At 29.4% G+C, this 20,279-nt stretch overlaps 2 protein-coding genes and 1 pseudogene across 2 annotated transcripts; all 3 read right to left on the bottom strand.

The window, feature by feature from the left end:
* Positions 1-232: 232 nt before the first annotated feature.
* LOC111027870 lies at positions 233-2,535 on the bottom strand. The gene is made up of 4 exons (XM_022306342.1): positions 1,549-2,535; positions 837-905; positions 649-738; positions 233-496 (listed from the first exon to the last, which is right to left on the bottom strand). Exons 1-4 carry the CDS (start codon positions 2,533-2,535, stop codon positions 437-439), a joined length of 1,206 nt encoding a protein of 401 aa, XP_022162034.1. The 3' UTR covers positions 233-436.
* A 2,674-nt stretch (positions 2,536-5,209) lies between these two features.
* On the bottom strand, positions 5,210-13,492 carry LOC111027885 (annotated as a pseudogene).
* On the bottom strand, positions 8,921-9,888 carry LOC111027851. The gene is made up of 2 exons (XM_022306307.1): positions 9,555-9,888; positions 8,921-9,478 (listed from the first exon to the last, which is right to left on the bottom strand). The coding sequence occupies exon 2, from the start codon at positions 9,392-9,394 to the stop codon at positions 8,984-8,986; it is 411 nt and encodes a 136-aa protein (XP_022161999.1). The 5' UTR covers positions 9,395-9,478; positions 9,555-9,888; the 3' UTR covers positions 8,921-8,983.
* Positions 13,493-20,279: the final 6,787 nt, after the last annotated feature.

The following is a 20,279-nucleotide window of genomic DNA, read 5'->3' as shown; positions in this document are numbered from 1 at the left end:
CAACGGAGTTTGAGAAGGGGTAAATCTACAGACATTTAATTTTTCAAAAGCCACGCCATGCAGAATCAGAATGTATAATATATTATTCAAATTATATATTATATTCAAATTAAAGAATTTGCTTAAATTTGTACAGTGTTAAATTCTATTAAACATATAAAGTTTGGTCTAAGTTCTTTATTAAAATTGTTGTACCTATATTATTAATTATTATTTATTGATTTCTTTCCTCGAGAATGAAGACCGTGCACATCTACCGCCGTTAGCCATAGTCACGATTTCCAGGGTGGCTCTTTACATATAATTCAACAATGAATTACGCATCTTCAAAAAAATAAATGGAAAAATATGTTCGTAGGATCCAAAGTAAACACTTTAAGTGGTTTAAATCTGTAAATTCTTGAATTTTTTATCTAAAAATGAGTTTCAAATACATTTATTTGTCTGAATGAATTTGTACCAATATTAAGATGTATGTTGACCCAGCAGCCATTCCCTATTATTAAATCCAACAAAAAATATTTATTATAATCTGGATAAATTTATTCCCTAATTCAATTTTCATAGGCACAATTTATATTCGACTTATGTATTATGTTTATAATATTATTATTTGTATTGTCATTTGTCAGTATATTTCATGCTTACCGAAGTTATAATACCATTGTTTATAGTAAATATGTTAAAAATGGTAAACTCCGATAAACAGATGGATAGTTGATAATAAAATAAGTTAAGCTGTAAATGAAATACAAAATACATGTGTTATAGAACAAAAAGAAATATTATTGAAGAGACTATAAAATTATATATTCATTACTTTGATATCATCTTACCTCTTCTTTCGTACTACTATCTAAGTATCGGTTGTTCATTTCCGTTATAAGCTTTTTGATTTTAACCACCTATAAAAAAATGAACTGCATAATAAAAATATATTTATACAAATTGCAATTATTACATACATGTATTGCATAATTTTAAAGAAACATTTAATTTAACTTATATTTAAATAATCAAATAAACTAGTGATGTAAAAACAAAGATGTATTTCTACTATCATGATACTATCAGGATAAGTAATATAAATGTAGATTGTGTATAGAAACTAATAGTCTAAGTTATAACTTTAAAAAAGAATATTTTTAGTTCCTATGATTAACATATTAATGTTAAATTTGTACAAATTAATAAAATATTAATGTTTAAGTAACAACAAAACAACATGTACAGTTGCAAGTCGAAAGTGTACATCGTCAATGATTGGGTCACTGTTAATTGTAATGGACTAATGGATATGCTAAACGCTTAAACCTTAAACTCTGAGTATAAGACAGTTGTAAAAATTAAAGACACGATTTGGTGGGTGAACTAACCTGTGGAGTTCAATAATTATGTGTATATGGCATAGATTATAGACTTAATGTACCATATACCAAAATAAATGTCATACATTTTCGTGAAAAATTTCAAATGAATTAAAATTGTCATACATAGACTAATTTTAGAAGTAAAGAGTTTTAAAGAACATTTCACAATACAATTTACCTGTTTAGTTGAATAGTGTGCTGTGATAATGATGTTGCAAAACCTTAAAGAATATTGAAACATCCACCCTATAAACAAGAACTTTGATCGAAGTACTGGCTTATAAAATGTAGTGTATGCTTTCGATTGAAATACTTCAATATAAATGTCGATTAACGACGCAGCACCTATACAAATGATCGACAGACCCATTTGAAAACCAAACAAACCTTTCAGGTCATTAACAGCTTCTCGAGTTAACCAGTATTTAATTCTCAAAAGTTCGATAATGTTCGCCAATGGACTTATTTTGTCCTTTGAACAGTAAAAGTCTTTTTCGTACATGATATCACACGGTGACGTATCATTATTCCTCCAAGGATTCATTCGGCTTGCAGTAAACGGATATCGTACACTGTAGTTGTAATAGTTCTGTTCTTCATTTATTTGAATTAACTTTTCAATAATATCTCGAAACTTCGTGTACACTATAAAACACTGGATGGCAAAATGCAATTCCGTGCATACCATGCTAAAGTTGTGAACGTAATAGAAAAAAAAATAGGTCGTCAACAAAATTGGATTGGTGTGGTTTGTAAGTATGTAATACAATTTTAAGCCATTTATGGGTATGATAATACTCATGCTCAAGAAAATCAAGGTGAAAGAAAAGTACTCGATGTGCTTCAAGGCGACGGAGTTCACCGGCATGTAAATCTCGAATCCCTCCAATGTTGTCTTAAACTTTTGATATTTAAACTTGACATTGTATATAACTACCATTCTTGATATCAATGAAGAAATGTTCACTGTATTACATATTAACAACGACATAGATGTAGAAAATGCTTTCGACCAGTCATCGAACTCGAGTACGACGTAGGGTGACATAATTGCCATAATTATGCCAGTGGTAAATAATATAACCGAGTAAACGATTTGCCACATATTGTTATCGTCATTCGAGTCGAAGAATATCACACCAAAAATCTTCAAAATGTATAACATCATTAGAGTCCACGTATACTATAAGTCCATTTACCTAAATAATATGATACATAAATATACTAGTTGTAAATCTTAAAAGAGGTAGGTCAATCAACATTTAAATTTTAATTGAACAATATCTAATTTGAAATAATATTGTTGATTTTCTATAAAAAATATACATAAATATTAAAATCTGCATACAGAAGTGATTCTGTTGTCTGCTGGTGATGGTCATGCCAACAGCAAGCAAATACAATGTTCTTATTTAGGGGAATAGACCGAGTATAGTACAGATGTGATACTTACTGACCATTTTAAAGGAGTTAAATATAGGCAATTTTGAAGAATCATAATAGTGTGAATATATATATGAGCTGTACTATCAGTATGTTGTATGGACATAGTATAAAGAAATAGAGGAGCGATCCGGGGGATAAAAACATGTAAAATAAAATGCACTAATAATACAGAAATATTAATTTTTTTTTGTTTGGTCAAAAGTAAGAATTGTTTACTTATCATAACCAATTAGTGGTGCGAGACACTGTCTTGGAAATTTTATAAAAGTGCCACTGCGCAAGAGAAATCTGTGCACGGGGCGATAATTTCATGCTATTTAAGTATATACGGATGTATGGCACAAATAATTTTTTTATTTTATTAATCAAGTTATAAGAATAAATTTATATTAAAACCTTCCCTGAATCTAGACCTATTGATTAGTGAAAACTGTACAAAAATCCGTTGGGTAATTTTTGAGTTATGCGGCTACATACAAAAAAGGGGGTTCTATTTTATATAGTAGTATGATGATAATATAAATTATAATATCATGTGCACACACAATATAATTTAATCTATATTTTACCAGATGATCTATTTAAAATAAGACACTTATTATTCCAGAAAAAAATAGAAAATACATACATCTTTTGCATCATTTTAAGTCGTCAAAACACCCTTAAATTGTACACTGTTTTGAACGACGACATTCATTTTTAATTTCATATTCCGGAGCATTGTATTATTTGGAGTATTTAGATCTATAAAATCATAATATCTGACAATTAGTTCATCGATTATGAGTGTTTAAAGTTTTGGTGAGCGATAAGTACCTATATTTACGGCCAGTTGACCAATATTTTACCAGGTACTACTCCACACCGCTCATTCAAACTTGAAATACTTATATAACTCATAAACTACTCACCCCAAATTCTATTCTTATACGTCGAAGATTCAAAAAAATTATTCTGCTATGGAATAAGGAATATCATGTATGATGTTAATAAAAATTTAAAAATGAAAGCGAACAAAAAAGTAAAAACTCACATAATAATAATAATTTAACATAATTCTTTCAGAAATATTTAATTTTAACGATAACATTATGTAAAAAAAATGTTATTACTTAAATTTTATAATCATTGATAGGTATTACCTGTATACTTACCAATAGTGTGCACTGTGCAGGTTGTATAAATTATTATGTTTTATATTCACTATGTAACAGATTGCAAAAAAAAAATTTAATTTACTATACCCCATACTCAGCTATATCTGAAAATACTATTGTAAGTAAAAAAAACACAATAACTAAATTAATAACTTTTTAGAAACAAACGGTGGCACAATTATTTTTATAATCACTTTTATGTAATGTTTAACCATTAAAAAAATTAAGGTTCTCATTTATCATGACTGATACGTGTCAATTATACTAATTTATCAAATATTTATCATATGAAGTAGGTATCAATCATTTTAAATGCTCAACATAATGATCCAACATTATTATTTCAATGATTTTGGTATTAAATGAATCGTAATAATAATAAATGTAAACAATAATAATGTCTACAGCATGTATATGTATTAATGTATTATGTACCTATCGGCTATCTATAGTATCTAACACATAGTTTTAAAATATAAATGTATAAAAAGTTCAATACCTATAGATTGTCAAACTCAATTTTTTAGCAAAAATTATATCGAACATCTGTAACATATAATATTAAATATTAAAGTAAAATAAATGACATTAATATCATAAAATATACTTAGTTATTATTTATATTATAGGCTGAGAGTCTATCTTTACTCAGAGTCGTTTTTCGTATAAATATAGATACTATCATACTATATATTATCCATTACAGTGACCGCTCTAGACTCTCGGCACTTAACCTCTGTGACTGTGCAGTAGAGCGGTCTGTACATTTTTTTAAATCATTATATATTTAAATATAAGTAATATATGATACCAAGAAATAAGAACTTATTAAAATTACAAATGGTCATTCGCTAAGTAGAAATGATGAATAGAATATTATTTTTCAATTAAATAGTTTATCCTTATAAAGTTATTTGTATATAACTTTTGATCCAAGGTATGCTACGGTTAAATAACTATAATAATTTGTATGTATGTATATTTTTGCATATATTTAAAACAGATTTAAACCAAGTAAGTACATCTCTTTCTTACGTTTATCTATTTTTTGTTTTTTAACTTTGTTGCAATTTTGAAATCTTATGAGCTAATAAATTGTTTGTTAAAAAAAAACAATTACAATATAAATATTAGATAACAGAAGAATAAAGACGATACGATACCTATAAGTATTTAATTGTATTTTGTATAGATAGGTTACCTACCAGTTTATAATTTTGTTTTTGGGTGGTTTGATTAATAATGATCCTTATGAGTGGTTTTGCTTTGGTCCGACTGATATTGTACTAATATAAGTATATATGTTGCACCAGCAGACATCATCTATTATTAAAAACAATATTTAGATTAAAATAGGGACTGGCATTATACAGGGTTCAACGATTATTCAAATTTAATATTATCCATAATAATACAATTAAATACCTGTACGATAAATAAATAAAAAACCTAACACGAAACATGAAATACATCAAACGCATGACCTTAAATTATACTCGGACATTTAACTGTATTCAGTAAGTTGTCTTTCATTTATTTTTGAAAAATTAAAAATTAAAATAAATCATACGTGAAATCACATGGAACTTAGTAAAATCGTAGGTAGACTTAAAAAAATACGGTGGCGCTGTGGTAATATGAATTACATAAATCGAAACTTAAATCAGAGAATCAATAAGAAAGAAAGTCAGTTGCTTAAAAATAATATATTGAAAATTCAAACTAAAAACTCGAAATAAAAAAAAAATTGTTTTGATGCGAGTGATATGCAGGAAAAAAAGATAAACAATTTGTAAAATTAGGTCCTTTATGCTGCAGTGAAAAAACCAGTATAATATTTAAGCCTTACGGTCAGTGCCGCAACTAGAGATTAAAGGGCCCAGGTGAGATTAAATTTTGGGGGCCCCTATTTAAAATGGACTCATATTCATGAAGTTTATTTTTGAAATTGGCCGAAATGGGCACCTCCAGCACCTCAGCTAATAGCGGCGTTGCTTAAGTCAATGCGTTCAAACTATTTCGTATCACCTTCATTATTGAATGATAAAATAAGTCCAGTGGCGTAGTGTATAAAAACAAATGGTGTTGCTTTAATAATAATAGTGTGTGAATTGTGTGATCTACCCCTTATACTATAACAACACATTTTGTTTGACTGTTTATTGTTTAATATAGATTAGCTAGGTTATCATCTTAGTAGAACACATAGCCACATAGGTATATATTGTAAAAGTTGTACTATATTCTACTAATCAACTCTATTATAAGTTAATTATTGGTATCTATCAATACTCATTACTCATTCACGAGCCACCTAACAATAACAGGAATTTACTGAGTAACACTTGGACAATATATTCACGCCAATGTAGCAAACACAGCATAATTACCAATTTTGTATTGCGTTGATAACATTTAATAATTCAGGGCCGTAGCTAGGCGCTGGCAAGAGGGCATTTGCGAGGGGCGCAATTATACGAAAGGCGCAAGTTCATCGAGTGGCAATCTCAATTCAAATATGATAGTTGATAATTAACAAAAAAAAAAAACCGCCGTTTATTTTTAGCGTTATCGCAATAAGTTTCTCGTCGCGCAATCGCATAATATTGGAAACCACGCTATTCCAGTCACCACAGCTACATCTGAAAGAAGCTTCAGTAAGCTGAAGATCATAAAAAACTATTTAAAATCTACGATGAACCAAAATCGTCTAACAGGTATGGCAATTTTGTCTATTGAAAAAAGTTTGCTTGACCAAATATCATTTTTGTTTTAATCTGTTATTATTATTTAATTATAATACATAATAGAGCAATTTTTATAATAATAAAAAAATATTTATATAATAAAATAAATATAATATACTTGTGCTACAATCAACAGTGTTTTTTTTTTTTTAATAATGAGCATGGTAGATGAAAAAAAATTGTATGAAGGGGGGGGGGCGCAAATTTGCTTTTCTGTCAGGAGTTTTACTTGTTCTTGCTACGGCCCTGTTTAATATGGGTATCTTTAGTTATTTATTTATTTATTTATTTTACATAATATACGCCGTGAGGCATTATAAAGTGACAATATGTATGGTTAAATATTGGGACATAAATATATAATAGTACATAAAGAAAACAAAAAATAATTAGAGTGGAATTAAATTAATTTTGGAAAGATCGGAGCATGCGATGGATCGGGTTGTTATGGCCGTATGATGTAGAGTGTGCAGGTATATACTATATAGAACTGTCCTTGGTTGCGGTTATTATGTGAAGGTACTCTGAAGGATATATTTGATAATAAGTAGCCCATTGAGCAAAGCCATTATAAAGTTTTGGCCAACAAGGGAAAGGCGGGAATGGAGTGTTGGAAGATTTAGGACTTCATGTGAATAACTATAGTCATGGCAAGGATCGGGCAATTTAAGAATAAAAGCAGCGTATGCCAGGAATTTATTCTGCACACGCTCAATTCTTAGTTGGTCTTTGGCTAGGTATGGGTGCCAGATAACAGTACCATACTTGAGCAGAGAACGAACTAAAGAGATGTAAAGGGAACGGAGACAGTTAGCAGAGGAGAAATGTTTAGTATTACGCTTTATAAAGACAATAACTTTTAGAGCTCTACCCACAGTTGTCTCAATGTGACGACTAAAACAGAGTGAGGAGGAATAATGGATTCCAAGATCATTGATGGAAAAGACACGATGGAGCGGAGCGCCGTTTGTATGGTGATTATTAAGGATATTAGTTCGAGATCTGGAAAAGGTAATGATTTGACATTTACTGAGGTTCAGGGATAAGCCAAGGCGAGCAACCCAATCCGAGAATTTGTTTAACTCATCCTGCAACAAGGAACAGTCATCGGGGGCCTTAATTGTATGGAACATTTTTATGTCGTGTATAATTTATATTGAATAAATAGATACAATTTTTTAACTATAAAATATTGACTATTTTGATAAAATATAAATTTAGGTTTAATATTCCCTATGGCCTCTGCGCATTATTTGCTTACCGAAGTTATGAGACTATTGTTTATAGTCAAAACGTCAAAAATGGTGAACTCGAGTGAACAGATAGATAATTGATTATAAAATATTAGTAGCTGTAAATTAAATATATAAATTAAAAAAATAGATATAAGTATAATGTATAATATATATGTATTATATTAATAAATAAGAATGAAGAATTTTTTATGAGAATTAACAGAATAACTGCTTGAAAATTACCTCTTCTTTCGAACAACTATCTATGTATCGATTGTTCATTTCTGTTATTATCTTTTTGGTTTTATCCACCTACAATAAAAAAAAAAAATGGCTGAATAATAAGATATTGTAATAAATAGTTAATTAGTAGGTACTTATTATAATACTTGTAAAAGGCATCAGACATTACCACATTAAAGCTTATTTATTTATTTATGAGATAGTTTTAGCCCAAGCCCCAAGATATGTAATTTACCTATATTATAATTTAGAGATATTATGGTACCTATACTAAAACATAAGTTAATAACCTAGAAAATAAATTTTACATGAGCAGGAACATAGAGTGTAATATCTTTTTATAACAGGAATTCCATCCAGTTGTCACTATTCGCTACTCACAACTTAGATAGCTATCTTTTATTGTTACGCCGATTTTGTGAAATTGCTGATTTTATGAAATAGGCAAAAAAATTGCCGATTTCATGGAATCAGCATCACTGTTGCAGAAAACGTGAAATCTGCAATTTTTCTGCCGATTTCATGAAATCCGCAGGCCCATTCTTAAAATATTATAAATAATTGTGTTGTACTCATGATCTTACATATAATGCTGAAGATAAAATAAAATCTGATTGTAATAATAAAAAACTAAAGTTATAAAAATATACTTAGTTTTTATTTATATTTATATTATTATTTTTTATTTATTTTAATTAAGCGGATTAAATAACCCGATTAAATATTATTAAAAAAAAAAGAGAGTTGGTTATACATATTGAAGTAGAGTTACTAAATATTTACATTTATAAATTTTGACAACTATTGCCTGGGTGGCACGCCGAATTACACATCATGTCATTTTTCCTACATGTGCACTTTTTTGATGTGCAATTCGTACGGCAGGTACAACGTCGATATCCTTGTCCAGTCCCAACTGATCCTAATCGGACAAGTTCCCGTAACGAATATTCATTTGATTGAACGTCTGTTGTCGTTAAGGAACAGTACTTCGTAGCAGCCAAACTGTTCCGCTCCAGCCATGTGTTTAGAGTTCCTTCTTTGGTTGCTATACGAAATTTACCATATTTTTCTTCCATTACAACCGAAAGAAGGTTGGCGGCATCTCCTCGCCCTCGATCTACCGACGGGATTGACACCAGAACATTGTCGCCAACTTTTAAGCGAGGGAGAATGCCTTTGCCTCTCGTTACCATCCTATCCGCTTGGCATTTTAAATTCTGTGCAGCAATTTTGCGTCGTGCTACAGCAGGATGATCGGAAACTACCTCTTCAATATTCTTCATAAAAATGTTAATAATTAATCATAATAGTTAATAATTAATGATTTTAATTACATTATATCCATAGACTTACTTCGTCGGTGTCACTTTCAATATCCAAAATGTTTCGTGTGGTCTTTATTAAGTTATCAAGTTTCTGTGCAGTATTATCTTCTAATAATTCATTTGTATCCTGCGTACCCTCTAAATCTATTGTCTATAAAAAAATATTTTTTATTATTTTATCAGCTACTACTTTTTGTCGATCGTAACCAAATTTAAAAAAATCTTAAAATGGGTCGAACAATAAAAAGTTTAGGAACCTCTGCCTTATACCATTTGTTCGGAACACCGATAAGATAATAATATGATACGATACGGCGGTCGTCCGTCGATACGTACGATTAAGGAATTTAGTTATATTTAATTGTATGAAAATCTATAAATTTTTTTTGTAATGTCGTAAATCGTTAATTAAATTAATAAAAAATACTTCATAACAAACACAAATTTTAGTTGTTCAATAAATTATAAAAAATGATAAAGGTGTGAACGTACGAAATTAAACCAGCAATCTATATTATAATTTCCCGTTCCAAAATTATACACCATTAATTCTACTCACTTCAGTATTGAGTACTTGTACGTCCTCATCGTTTCGATATTCCGGATTGGTGGGAGTAGTCAATGGATCCAAAAGCATGTCTAACATTTCTTCTTCTAGCGTTCCTGTCATTATATGTTCCAACAATTCACGAGGTACTTTTGTTGCCAGTCCCATTCGTGCTTTTTGACCAAAGACTGATTCATATGGAGTCATCTTTATAGCTTCGTGGTATGTGGTATTAACGCCCCATTGTACAACGGCGAGGCCGTAACTCCATGCGGCAGTTTTGTTATCTCGCATCCACGCCACCAGCGAATCCTTCAGTGTACAATTACCTCTTTCTACAGATCCTTGGCTTTGTGGATAACGTGGCCGACCATTTACTAATATTAAATCTGGCCATAATAACGCTAATTCTTTTATAACACCGGCAGTGAATTCGCGACCACTATCGGACTGTAGAACGTGAGGTGCACCAAACGTCAAAAATATGTGTAACAGTTCTTTCGCCACTTCCGAAGCCTTTTTGCATTTCAGAGGCCGGAAAAATGAAAACTTTGTCAAGTGTTCTTTGTAATGAAGAATAAATTTAAAATCACCGTCAGGTAAACTTTGAAAGTCAACAAGGTCCACTTGCCCACGTTCATTTAAAGAAGAAGCTAAAATAGGCCGCACAACAACACCTCGCGTACTTTTTTTTTTTGATTTTTCCACACACCTTTCACAATTAGCAATATAAGCTTTTACATCAGCCATAGTAATATTAGAGTAATGCTCCATTATTTTTTTGTGTGTTTTTGTCTCACCTTTATGTCCACTGGCCACATGCATATCACGGATAATACTATGGAAACTGTCGACTACTGCCATAATACGTTGATCGCGTTTCCGTCGCACACGTCGGACGCCAGCTACCTCGATCAAATCAAATTTCTCACGGACGTGATAATACCGCCTATCTTTATTTATAGAAGCATCATCAGTTAAAATTTTAACAGCTTCGGCATCTCGTTCTGCTGTCCATTTAGAGTCCATAGTTAATAAATATTATTATTTATTATTTTATTATATTTATAATTGATTATTGCAACTAATAAACGCACTTTTAGAACCGTCACACACTGTTAACTATTTCAGCAGGCGAAACGAATAACTGAACGTTGAACATGTAGGTAGGGAATATTTGTCACATTATTTTATCAAAACAATACAAATGCCTTAGTAACTATAAGATAAAGTCACGCGGCACGGCAGTGTGGAGGCGTCTATCATCATAGGTAATAAAGATAATGATGTGGTAAGGGTAACGCCAATGGGTTCAAATATTGGTTATTTATATATCTATCACTATTCGTAATAAATTATGTTCGTAATAATATGATACCGAATTCATGAAATCGGCAGAAAAAAGTATGCCTATTTCATGAAATCGGCGAACTTTAATTGCGGATTTCATGAAATCAGCAATTTCACAAATTCGGCGTAACAGCTATATGGTATATGATACTATGTAAGATTAGGTTATGGATTTTATTTTTATTTGCTTTTATCTTAAAAGGACGTTACACTGACATTCTTTGTCTCCGTTTTACAAGTGCGGTGGTGACGTAGCCAATGTTACGCTCAGCACATCAAGATTAGCTCCGTAAGTTTAAAAGTAATAGTGAATTGACCCCTTATAAAATTTAAAGAGAACATTACTATCTAGGGCATCTCATAGGTTTTATATTATATTTTAATTGTAAAACGAGTTATGAGTATTTTAAGATTGTAAACGGTTTGTACATCTTAAAATAATTATAGCTCGTTTTACAATTAGAGTAAGTATATTAAGCAATTTAGTCTAATTTTTAAACTAAGCTAAACGCGAGCCGCTGGGCGTGTCAAACTTGAATTAGATTAAAAGTAACTAGTTATTTATTAAGTTTATATCAATGAAAATTAGTCGAGTTATAAATTAAGTAATTGAAAATTAAATTTAAAAAAAGTTAAAATTAACTTGACTTTAACTTTTTAACTCGTTTATGCACAAGCTTGCTGGTGTCACTGTGTCAGTGCGACAAAAAAAAAGATCCAAATTAATTGAAATTCAAGTCCTACTAAGTACTAATTACTATAATAATATCTATGTGATATATTATGTTATATGTATAAGCAATAAACAATAAACTAAACAAAGTACTGACTATAGCCCCTTATAGTTATAGTTACAATATTTTATATAGACACTCCAGTGTTCATGAATTGTTACATTCATACTGTAGAATACCTACATCATATCCTGACATGACTACCTACCTATTGACTATACAAAATGTCCATATGAAATTTCAATCTTTGAAAACCTTGACAAGTTTGGTCAAATGGACCATTTTATATAGGTTGTTTGAACACAAATAAATATATAATGCGTTTAGTCAAACAAACACAATTTACCTGTTTAGTTGTAGTGTGCGCTGTGATAACGATGATGCAAAACCTTAAAGAATATTGTAGCGTCCACCCAACAAATAGAAGAGTGGATCGAAATACTGGTTTATAAAATGCACTGTATGCCTCCGAAAAAAAAAATTCAATGTATGTGTCGTGTAACAACACAGTGATTACACTAATGATCGATAGACTAATTTGAAAGCCAAATAAATTTTTTAGGTCATTGACAGCTTCTCGAGTTAACCAGTGTTTAATTCTCAAAAGTTCAATAATGTTCGCCAATGGACTGACTTTGTCCTTTGTACAGTAAAAATCTTTTTCGTATATGATATCACAAAGCGGCATCGTATCATCACACCTCGTTGGAGTCACTCGCCTTACAGTAAACGGATATCGTACATTGTAGTTGTTGTAGTTCTGTTCGTCATTTATTTGAATTAACTTCTCGTTTATATCTCGAAACTTCGTGTACACCACAAAACATTGGATGGCGAAATGCAATTCCGTGCACACCATGCTCAGGTTGTGAATGTAATGGAAAAAAAAATAGGTCGTTATCAAAATGGGATTGGAGTGATTATTAAATATGTAATACAATTTTAATCCATTTATGGGTATGATAATACTCATGCTCAAGAAAATCACGGTGAAAGAAAAGTACTCGATGAGCTTCAAGGCGACGGAGTTCATAGGCATGTAAATCTCGAATCCCTCCAATGTTGTCTTATACTTTTGATATTTAAACTTGACATTGTATAAAACGACCATTCTTGATATCAATGAAAAAGTGTTCACTGTATTACATATTAACAACGACATAGATGTTGAAAATGCTTTCGACCAGTCATCCAACTCGAGTACGACGTTATAGGGGGACATAATTGCCATAATTACGCAGTAGTAAATAATATGACCGAATAAACGATTTGCAACATGTTGCTATCGTTATTCGAGTCGAAGAATATCGCACCAAAATATTTCAAATATAACATAATTATAGTTCACGCACCTATACTACACAACCATTGTCCATGGTACCTATAAATGATAGAATATATAGACATATCATGTACATATACATATACATATACACATTACACATACAATATAATATCAATTTAAAGTAAAACACTCGGGCTCCTTGAAGTTTGTCGCCTAACTTGAATATTTTTGTACCAAATTTTATCCAAAATTTTTAAGTTATTCGTAAGTTAATGTAAGCACAAATTGGGAATTTGTAAGTTAGCCGTTTTCAATAATCCGCAAAAACTTAAATCACAGCTAACTCCTTCGAAATTTGGCCGTTTTATCATTTAAAAGTTTTCTACCGAGCCAAAATGTCCAGCGCAATTTGTAAGTATTTGTAAGCAAAAATTTGAAATTTGTAAATCATCCCTCCCTTAATTATCCTTAAATAGAAGTCGGCCAAGTTGTATACAACCTTTTCAACAAATATCTTTTTCTTTGCAAATTGCACTGGATACTTTGGCGCAGTCAAGTTGAAAAAGACTTTTTTTATCAAAAATTAAAGGGGGTATGACTTACACATTTTAAATTCTTGTTTACACATACTTAAAAATTGCACAGATACTTTGACGCAGTAAAATTGAACAAGCTCGATGAAAAACGGCCAACTTCTTTTTAGAGATAATTAAGTAAGGGATGACTTACAAATTTCAAATTTTTGCTTACAAATATTTTCAAATTGCGCTGGACATTTTGACTAGGTCGAAAACTTTGAAATGATAAAACGGCCAAGTTTCGCAGAAGTTAGCCGTGATTTAAGGTTTTATGGATGATTGAGAACGGCTGAACTTACAAATTCCCAATTTGTGCTAACATGAACTTACAAATAACTTACACATTTTTGACAAAATTTAGTACAAAAATATTCACGTTAGGTGGCTAACTTCATGGGCCTAGACACTTATTTTTCAGAAATCGCACTAACGTTTTTGAAAATATAATAAATTAATAAATAATCTTTAGCGTCATTATAAGTCTTTAAAAACCATAATTATTGGGTTTTTCGTTATTTTTATTGACAACTTTCCTAAACCTACTTTTAACCTTCTACCTTCCTATGTCCTTGTCATATCTGAAGTTATGATGAGCAAAATCAACATTTTTCGGGGTACCGCTCCGTACCATTACTCATCCAAACTTTAAATAACTATAGCAAGGCATGGGTTTTATATGCGTTTGCATATGTTCTAATATTCATTCAAAACATACCTCAGTGATACAGAAACATGTTTTATAATACCAGCTAGTCTACAATAATTTTTTTTGTATCTTTTGCATTTCTTACTCTTTTTCAAGTGCTAATATTTGTATATCTGTTACGGGCAATGTGGAATGCCGGGCAATGTGTACATTGCTCGGTCAATGTTGGTTCTGCCCGGGAAATGTAATCCACGAATTTTTTTTTAACCAAACAAATATTATTTTTTATTATTATTATAAATTATAATCATTGCCTATTTATAGTATTGATTTTTTTTTTAAACAATCATTATTAATTTTATTCAAGTATCATTATAATACAATAAACTATGCATTTTTTGAAACACTGTGTATTGTGTATTAACTTATTTTTGTTACTTATCATTATACTGCCTATTTAAAAATCAAGTGTAGAAAAACAGACAGACTATGTAATTCCAAGTGCCATGCTTCTAAATCTTGTTCAAATAAATAGGTAATAATAAAATTATAATTTATTATAAAAACAAAATTATGATACTTGTTAATTTTTTTTTGTTTATCCATCAAAATTTTCGTAATATTATGGTACATGAATAAAAATTAATAATGATTGTTTTAAAAAAAAATCAATACTTTAAATAGGTAATGATTATAATTTATAATAATAATAAAAAATAATATTTGTTGGTTAAAAAAAAATTTGTGGTTTACATTACCCGGGCAGGAGTGCAGTACTACATTGACCGGGTAATGTACACATTAACCGGTACTCCACATTGCCCGTAACAAATCTATGTATGTATTTTTTTTTATTTTATAATATAACCTATACAAATATTTATCTGATAGAGGTAGGTAATCGAAAGTTTTTAAGGTATATTTTAAAAGCATACTTAAGTGACTAAGATTATAGTTAGTGATTTTGTATCGCATAAATAAATGCACATTTTAAGCTTCTCAAGGGCATGAAGTTTCTAGTCCAATGGCTACAATAGCTGTATCTTAAATATTTTGTACATTTTTTCCTCGGGAGAAATCGGGTTGTATAGCTAGTAAATAATACGTATAAATAATAAAATAGAATAAGTAAATTTAAATTTAGGCCTTTTATATAATTTTTATTATTATTTAAATAAACAATTTTCAAATATTCGGCGAGTCAATAGTCGGTGGAATCAATATGGAAACAAAATTCGGTGGAGTTGATATGCGTGGCACAACTGATAGTTACAGGTAAAAATGGCATTTCGAAGCAATTGAAATATGCCCTAAAAAAATTGTTACTAACTTCTAACCATTGCTTCTAATTGGTGAAGAATACACTCGAAAAAATAAAATTCTCCTTGAAGATTAATATTTGAATTAATACTGAATACGGATTATAATATCATTATGTTACATTATAATGTCAATAAAATACATAACAAAATATTTAACAATATTATAAATGTCTTTAAAAATATAATAAATAAGTTCATTTTTGTGTTATATATTTCATTGGTAAAATACATTGTAACTCGTTCCCTCTCCCAAAGGGCTCCCATTTCTGCAACCGAGACATACAATCCAGGGAAGCCACATATACAAAATATTAGGCTATTTGGGCTATCTAAGGGTGTTTCCAACTTTTCCTGAAACTAAATTCAAAGCTACTTACCTATATTCAATACTCTAAAATATATATATTATGTATTACCGTTGTTTATAAATACCATACACTAGTATTATACTAGTACCAATGATAGGTATTTTCTGTATACTTACCAAGTAACAGGTAGTGCGCAGGTTGCTTATAAATTATTGTATTTTATATTTACTACGTAACAGATTGCAAAAAAAAAGAAGAAATGTGTAAATTGACTATACTCGACTAACTGAACATTGAAATATTATTGTAAAAAATACAAATTGTATGATAACCGAATTAATCAATATTTCAATAAGCAAATGGTGGCACAATTATTTTCATGATCACTTTAATGTTTTGTTTAACCATTAAAAAAAGTATACTATACTCTACTATACTATACTCATTTGTTCTGACTGATACGTGTCGAACGTCCATATTATACTATAACTAATAACTACTATATCAAATATTTGTAATATAAAGTAGGCATCAAGCATTTTAAATGTCAAACATAATGATCGGCCAATAGGCATCTATATTATTTGAATGATTTTGTCATCAAATGAAACGTAACAATATGTTATATTATTATATATTTATATGGATAAGAATCCATATATATTAAATGAAGATCTGTGATATTAACGCCCGATTTAACAATGCATTTTTAAAATTTAGATTTTGCAATACTTCGATTTTCTTATGCGATTTATGAAGTGTTCAGTAGTTTAGTGGTAATAAGGTAACTTCTTTTTAAAAAATGGAATACTTATTTTTTTTTTGTAAATTATCAAAAGATGATATTTTTGAAAATAATAATCTTTGATAAATAAAATTCTGAACTACCTAGAAATGATTGTGTTATTGAACTTTAACTACCAAACAGTGGTGTATTTCAGGATTTGGGAAGGATAGTAGATAAATTATTGTATACGGTTTAGTTCGGGGATCTTTTATAAGTTTGGTATACTGATACCGTGGGTGGTATAGCTTAAGGATAACTTTTCAGACTTTTGAAGCGACCTAATTACAAATCTGAAATCATACCTTTTATACATGGTTATGTCTTATTACGTCGTAATACGTTCGTAAAATATTGAAAACATTTTTTAATTTTAGCAATATTTCGGGGAAGGGTACTATAATACTATTATAGGTACTATAATTATAGTACTATAATACCCACTGCTGTTTACTATGTTTAGAAAATATGGCTATGGTGGTATTAAATTTAAAGTGATTAACATTATTTTTCTAATGTTATGATTTGAGAAGTATCTAATGTACTTATATTTTTAGCGCATAAAGTTTAATAAATCAGAAACTATACTTGTTCAAATATCGATTAAGATGCATCATCTTATTTGACGCATGCGTCAACATTTTCAAAATTTATTTTTGAACCTATTACCATCTTTTGAGACAGTGAGAAAGCTTTGAATTTCTACTTGAGCATCTTATCTATTAGTAAAGTGAATCTAGTTAAGGGGTCAAAAGTAAAAATTATCAACAATTTTCAAAAGCGTCGGGAAAAAAATATTATGGAACCAATTTTTAACAAAATTGATTTTATTTTTTGATATAACAAAAAAAATAATGACCTTAGATACATGACATTTTCATTGAATGTTAAAATTAGAATTTCTTACACATCCGAAATTTTTTAAAAAAGAGTGACTCATTTTGAGCTGTTTATAAGCATAAGACATTTTCGATTTTTATAAGTTTTTTTTTAAATTGTTTGTGAAAAAATTGTTTGCTGAGTCAAAAAACTTGACAATTTAGTAAATATAGTTCCTCTTAAGTTTCTTTTTGTGGAAATTTAAAATAAATGAAGGTAAATCCTTAATAATTTTTTATGAACGTTTAAAGTTCAATTTTGTTTGATAATAGATATTCACCTTTAAATTAATGAATTCTCATTGAACTGTTTTCTTATTTTATTGTGGGTAATTCAAAAACAAATAACCATAATGATTGAACTTTTGGCCACATAATTATTTTATCAATTTCTATACATGATAATATTTTGACTTGTTACTATTTATAGGCAATTGACATTTTCGATTTTTTTAGTTTTTTTCTTTAAATTATATTGCAGTTTTTTTCGTTTCAAAATGTTTGAAGATTTAAAATAAGGTTTCTCGTAATAGTTGTTATAATACCTGTTGATACATATTAAAGACTTATTTATACAAACTTATGTGTAATATAATATAATATCTTTAGTTGGTACATATACAATTTTAAAGAAGTGATATTATGGAACTTGGCTGTTTTAACTTGATAAGTATGGTATGTTTTCAAATTCAAATCTCAGGTCATTGAATAGTTTTAAACTAAATTGTAATTTGGTGCATCGTCAGTGTGGATGATCTGTTATTTTGAAGTAGATTTAAAATGAATGAAGTTGTGACTGAGTTCTAATAAATGTTTTGTGAGCGTCGAATAATCGTAACCACTATTTACATAAATGGGTATATCGATGAAAAGTGATTTTTTTGGAGTTGGTAGGTTTTGGTGAGTTTGTGTGGTCGTCCAGATTAATAGTATGAGATGGAAGAAATACAAACTCATCCGGTACACGGAATAGAATATGGCATAAGTACTTGTTCGGTGAAACGAATCGCTTAGTTTTCTTCTCCTCTGCAGTTCGGGGAGATTTGAAATAGTGCCGTTTGGAAGAAGACTCCCGTGATGATGAGCCAGTGTTAGATGCCATATTATTCGAAAACAAAATTACATGAAAGGCGGTTAGCGAACACTCGAACAATATCGAGCGATAAGCGAGTTGGACATAATTACTTATAATCGGCATACGTGCTATCGTAGTACCTAATGGTTGCTAAGGAGAACTAAAAATGAATATTTAAAATTATTAAATGATGCCTATTAAACTTTGAGTAACGATTAAAATTACAGTTTATATTACTTTGAAAATTTTAGTGATGTAAAAAAAACACCTCTCAATCAAACACCTAATTAATCTAATTTCACAAATAAAATATTCTATTTATACTTTTTAAAATTTAAAGTAGTAACTTACGTACTATACGTATAAATGATAAATACAATGCTGTTTTTAAATTAAATATTTTTACCTTATACCTATAACTTTTGATTCAAGTAGTAGGTATACAACGAGTTTGCAATAACTATAATAATTGTCTCACATATTATTTTAACACACATTTTAAAATAGTAGGTACATATATGTTGTATATGTTGTATAGACTTTTAGATTCTGAGAGGAGCGATGAATTGATTTAACAATGATGTGTGTTTTTATATTTGTTTATTTTTTGTGTCTGTCATCACGGTTTCTTGCAGTAAAGGTGCTTTGATTTTCTTCGACAGCAACTTATCTAGTAGGAAAGTGAATCTATTTTGTGCATTTGGTAGGTTAAAATTTGAAATTACCAATAGTTTTCAAAAGCAACAGGAAAAACAAACAAAAAATTAAGAAAAAACAGGAATTATTACGCAAAACCATTTTTCGAAAAAATAGATTTTGGTTTTTAGTAAAACTCTAACAAAAATGACCGTCGATACTTGAAATTTTCACTGAATATTTATATTAGCATTTTCTATACAACGCATAAATTTTCAAAATATTTTGGCTTGTGTTTAATTATTTATAGGCATATACAATTTTCGATTATTATTTGTTTTTTTAAACTCAAGTAGTCAAGTCAAAAAAAGTTCGCTCTGTCAAAAAACTTGAAAATTCAATATAAGGTTCCTTGTAATTTGCTGTTTATGGAAATTTAAAAAAAAAATTTACGTAAATTCACGATAATTAGCAATTTATATTTAGTGTGAAATTCATAAAAAATTTCTATTTATATCTAAGATTTAAAAATTTAAAACCTATAGCTAACTTATATAATAAGCTTGTATACCGTTATATAAAAAAAATATCAACCGGAAAGTCAAATTTA

Source organism: Myzus persicae, unplaced genomic scaffold (assembly GCF_001856785.1).
Source record: "Myzus persicae strain clone G006 unplaced genomic scaffold, MPER_G0061.0, whole genome shotgun sequence".
Lineage (NCBI taxonomy): Eukaryota > Metazoa > Arthropoda > Insecta > Hemiptera > Aphididae > Myzus > Myzus persicae.
The sequence above is the reverse complement of the archived record's forward strand: the minus strand, read 5'-3'. Positions and strand labels throughout refer to the sequence as shown.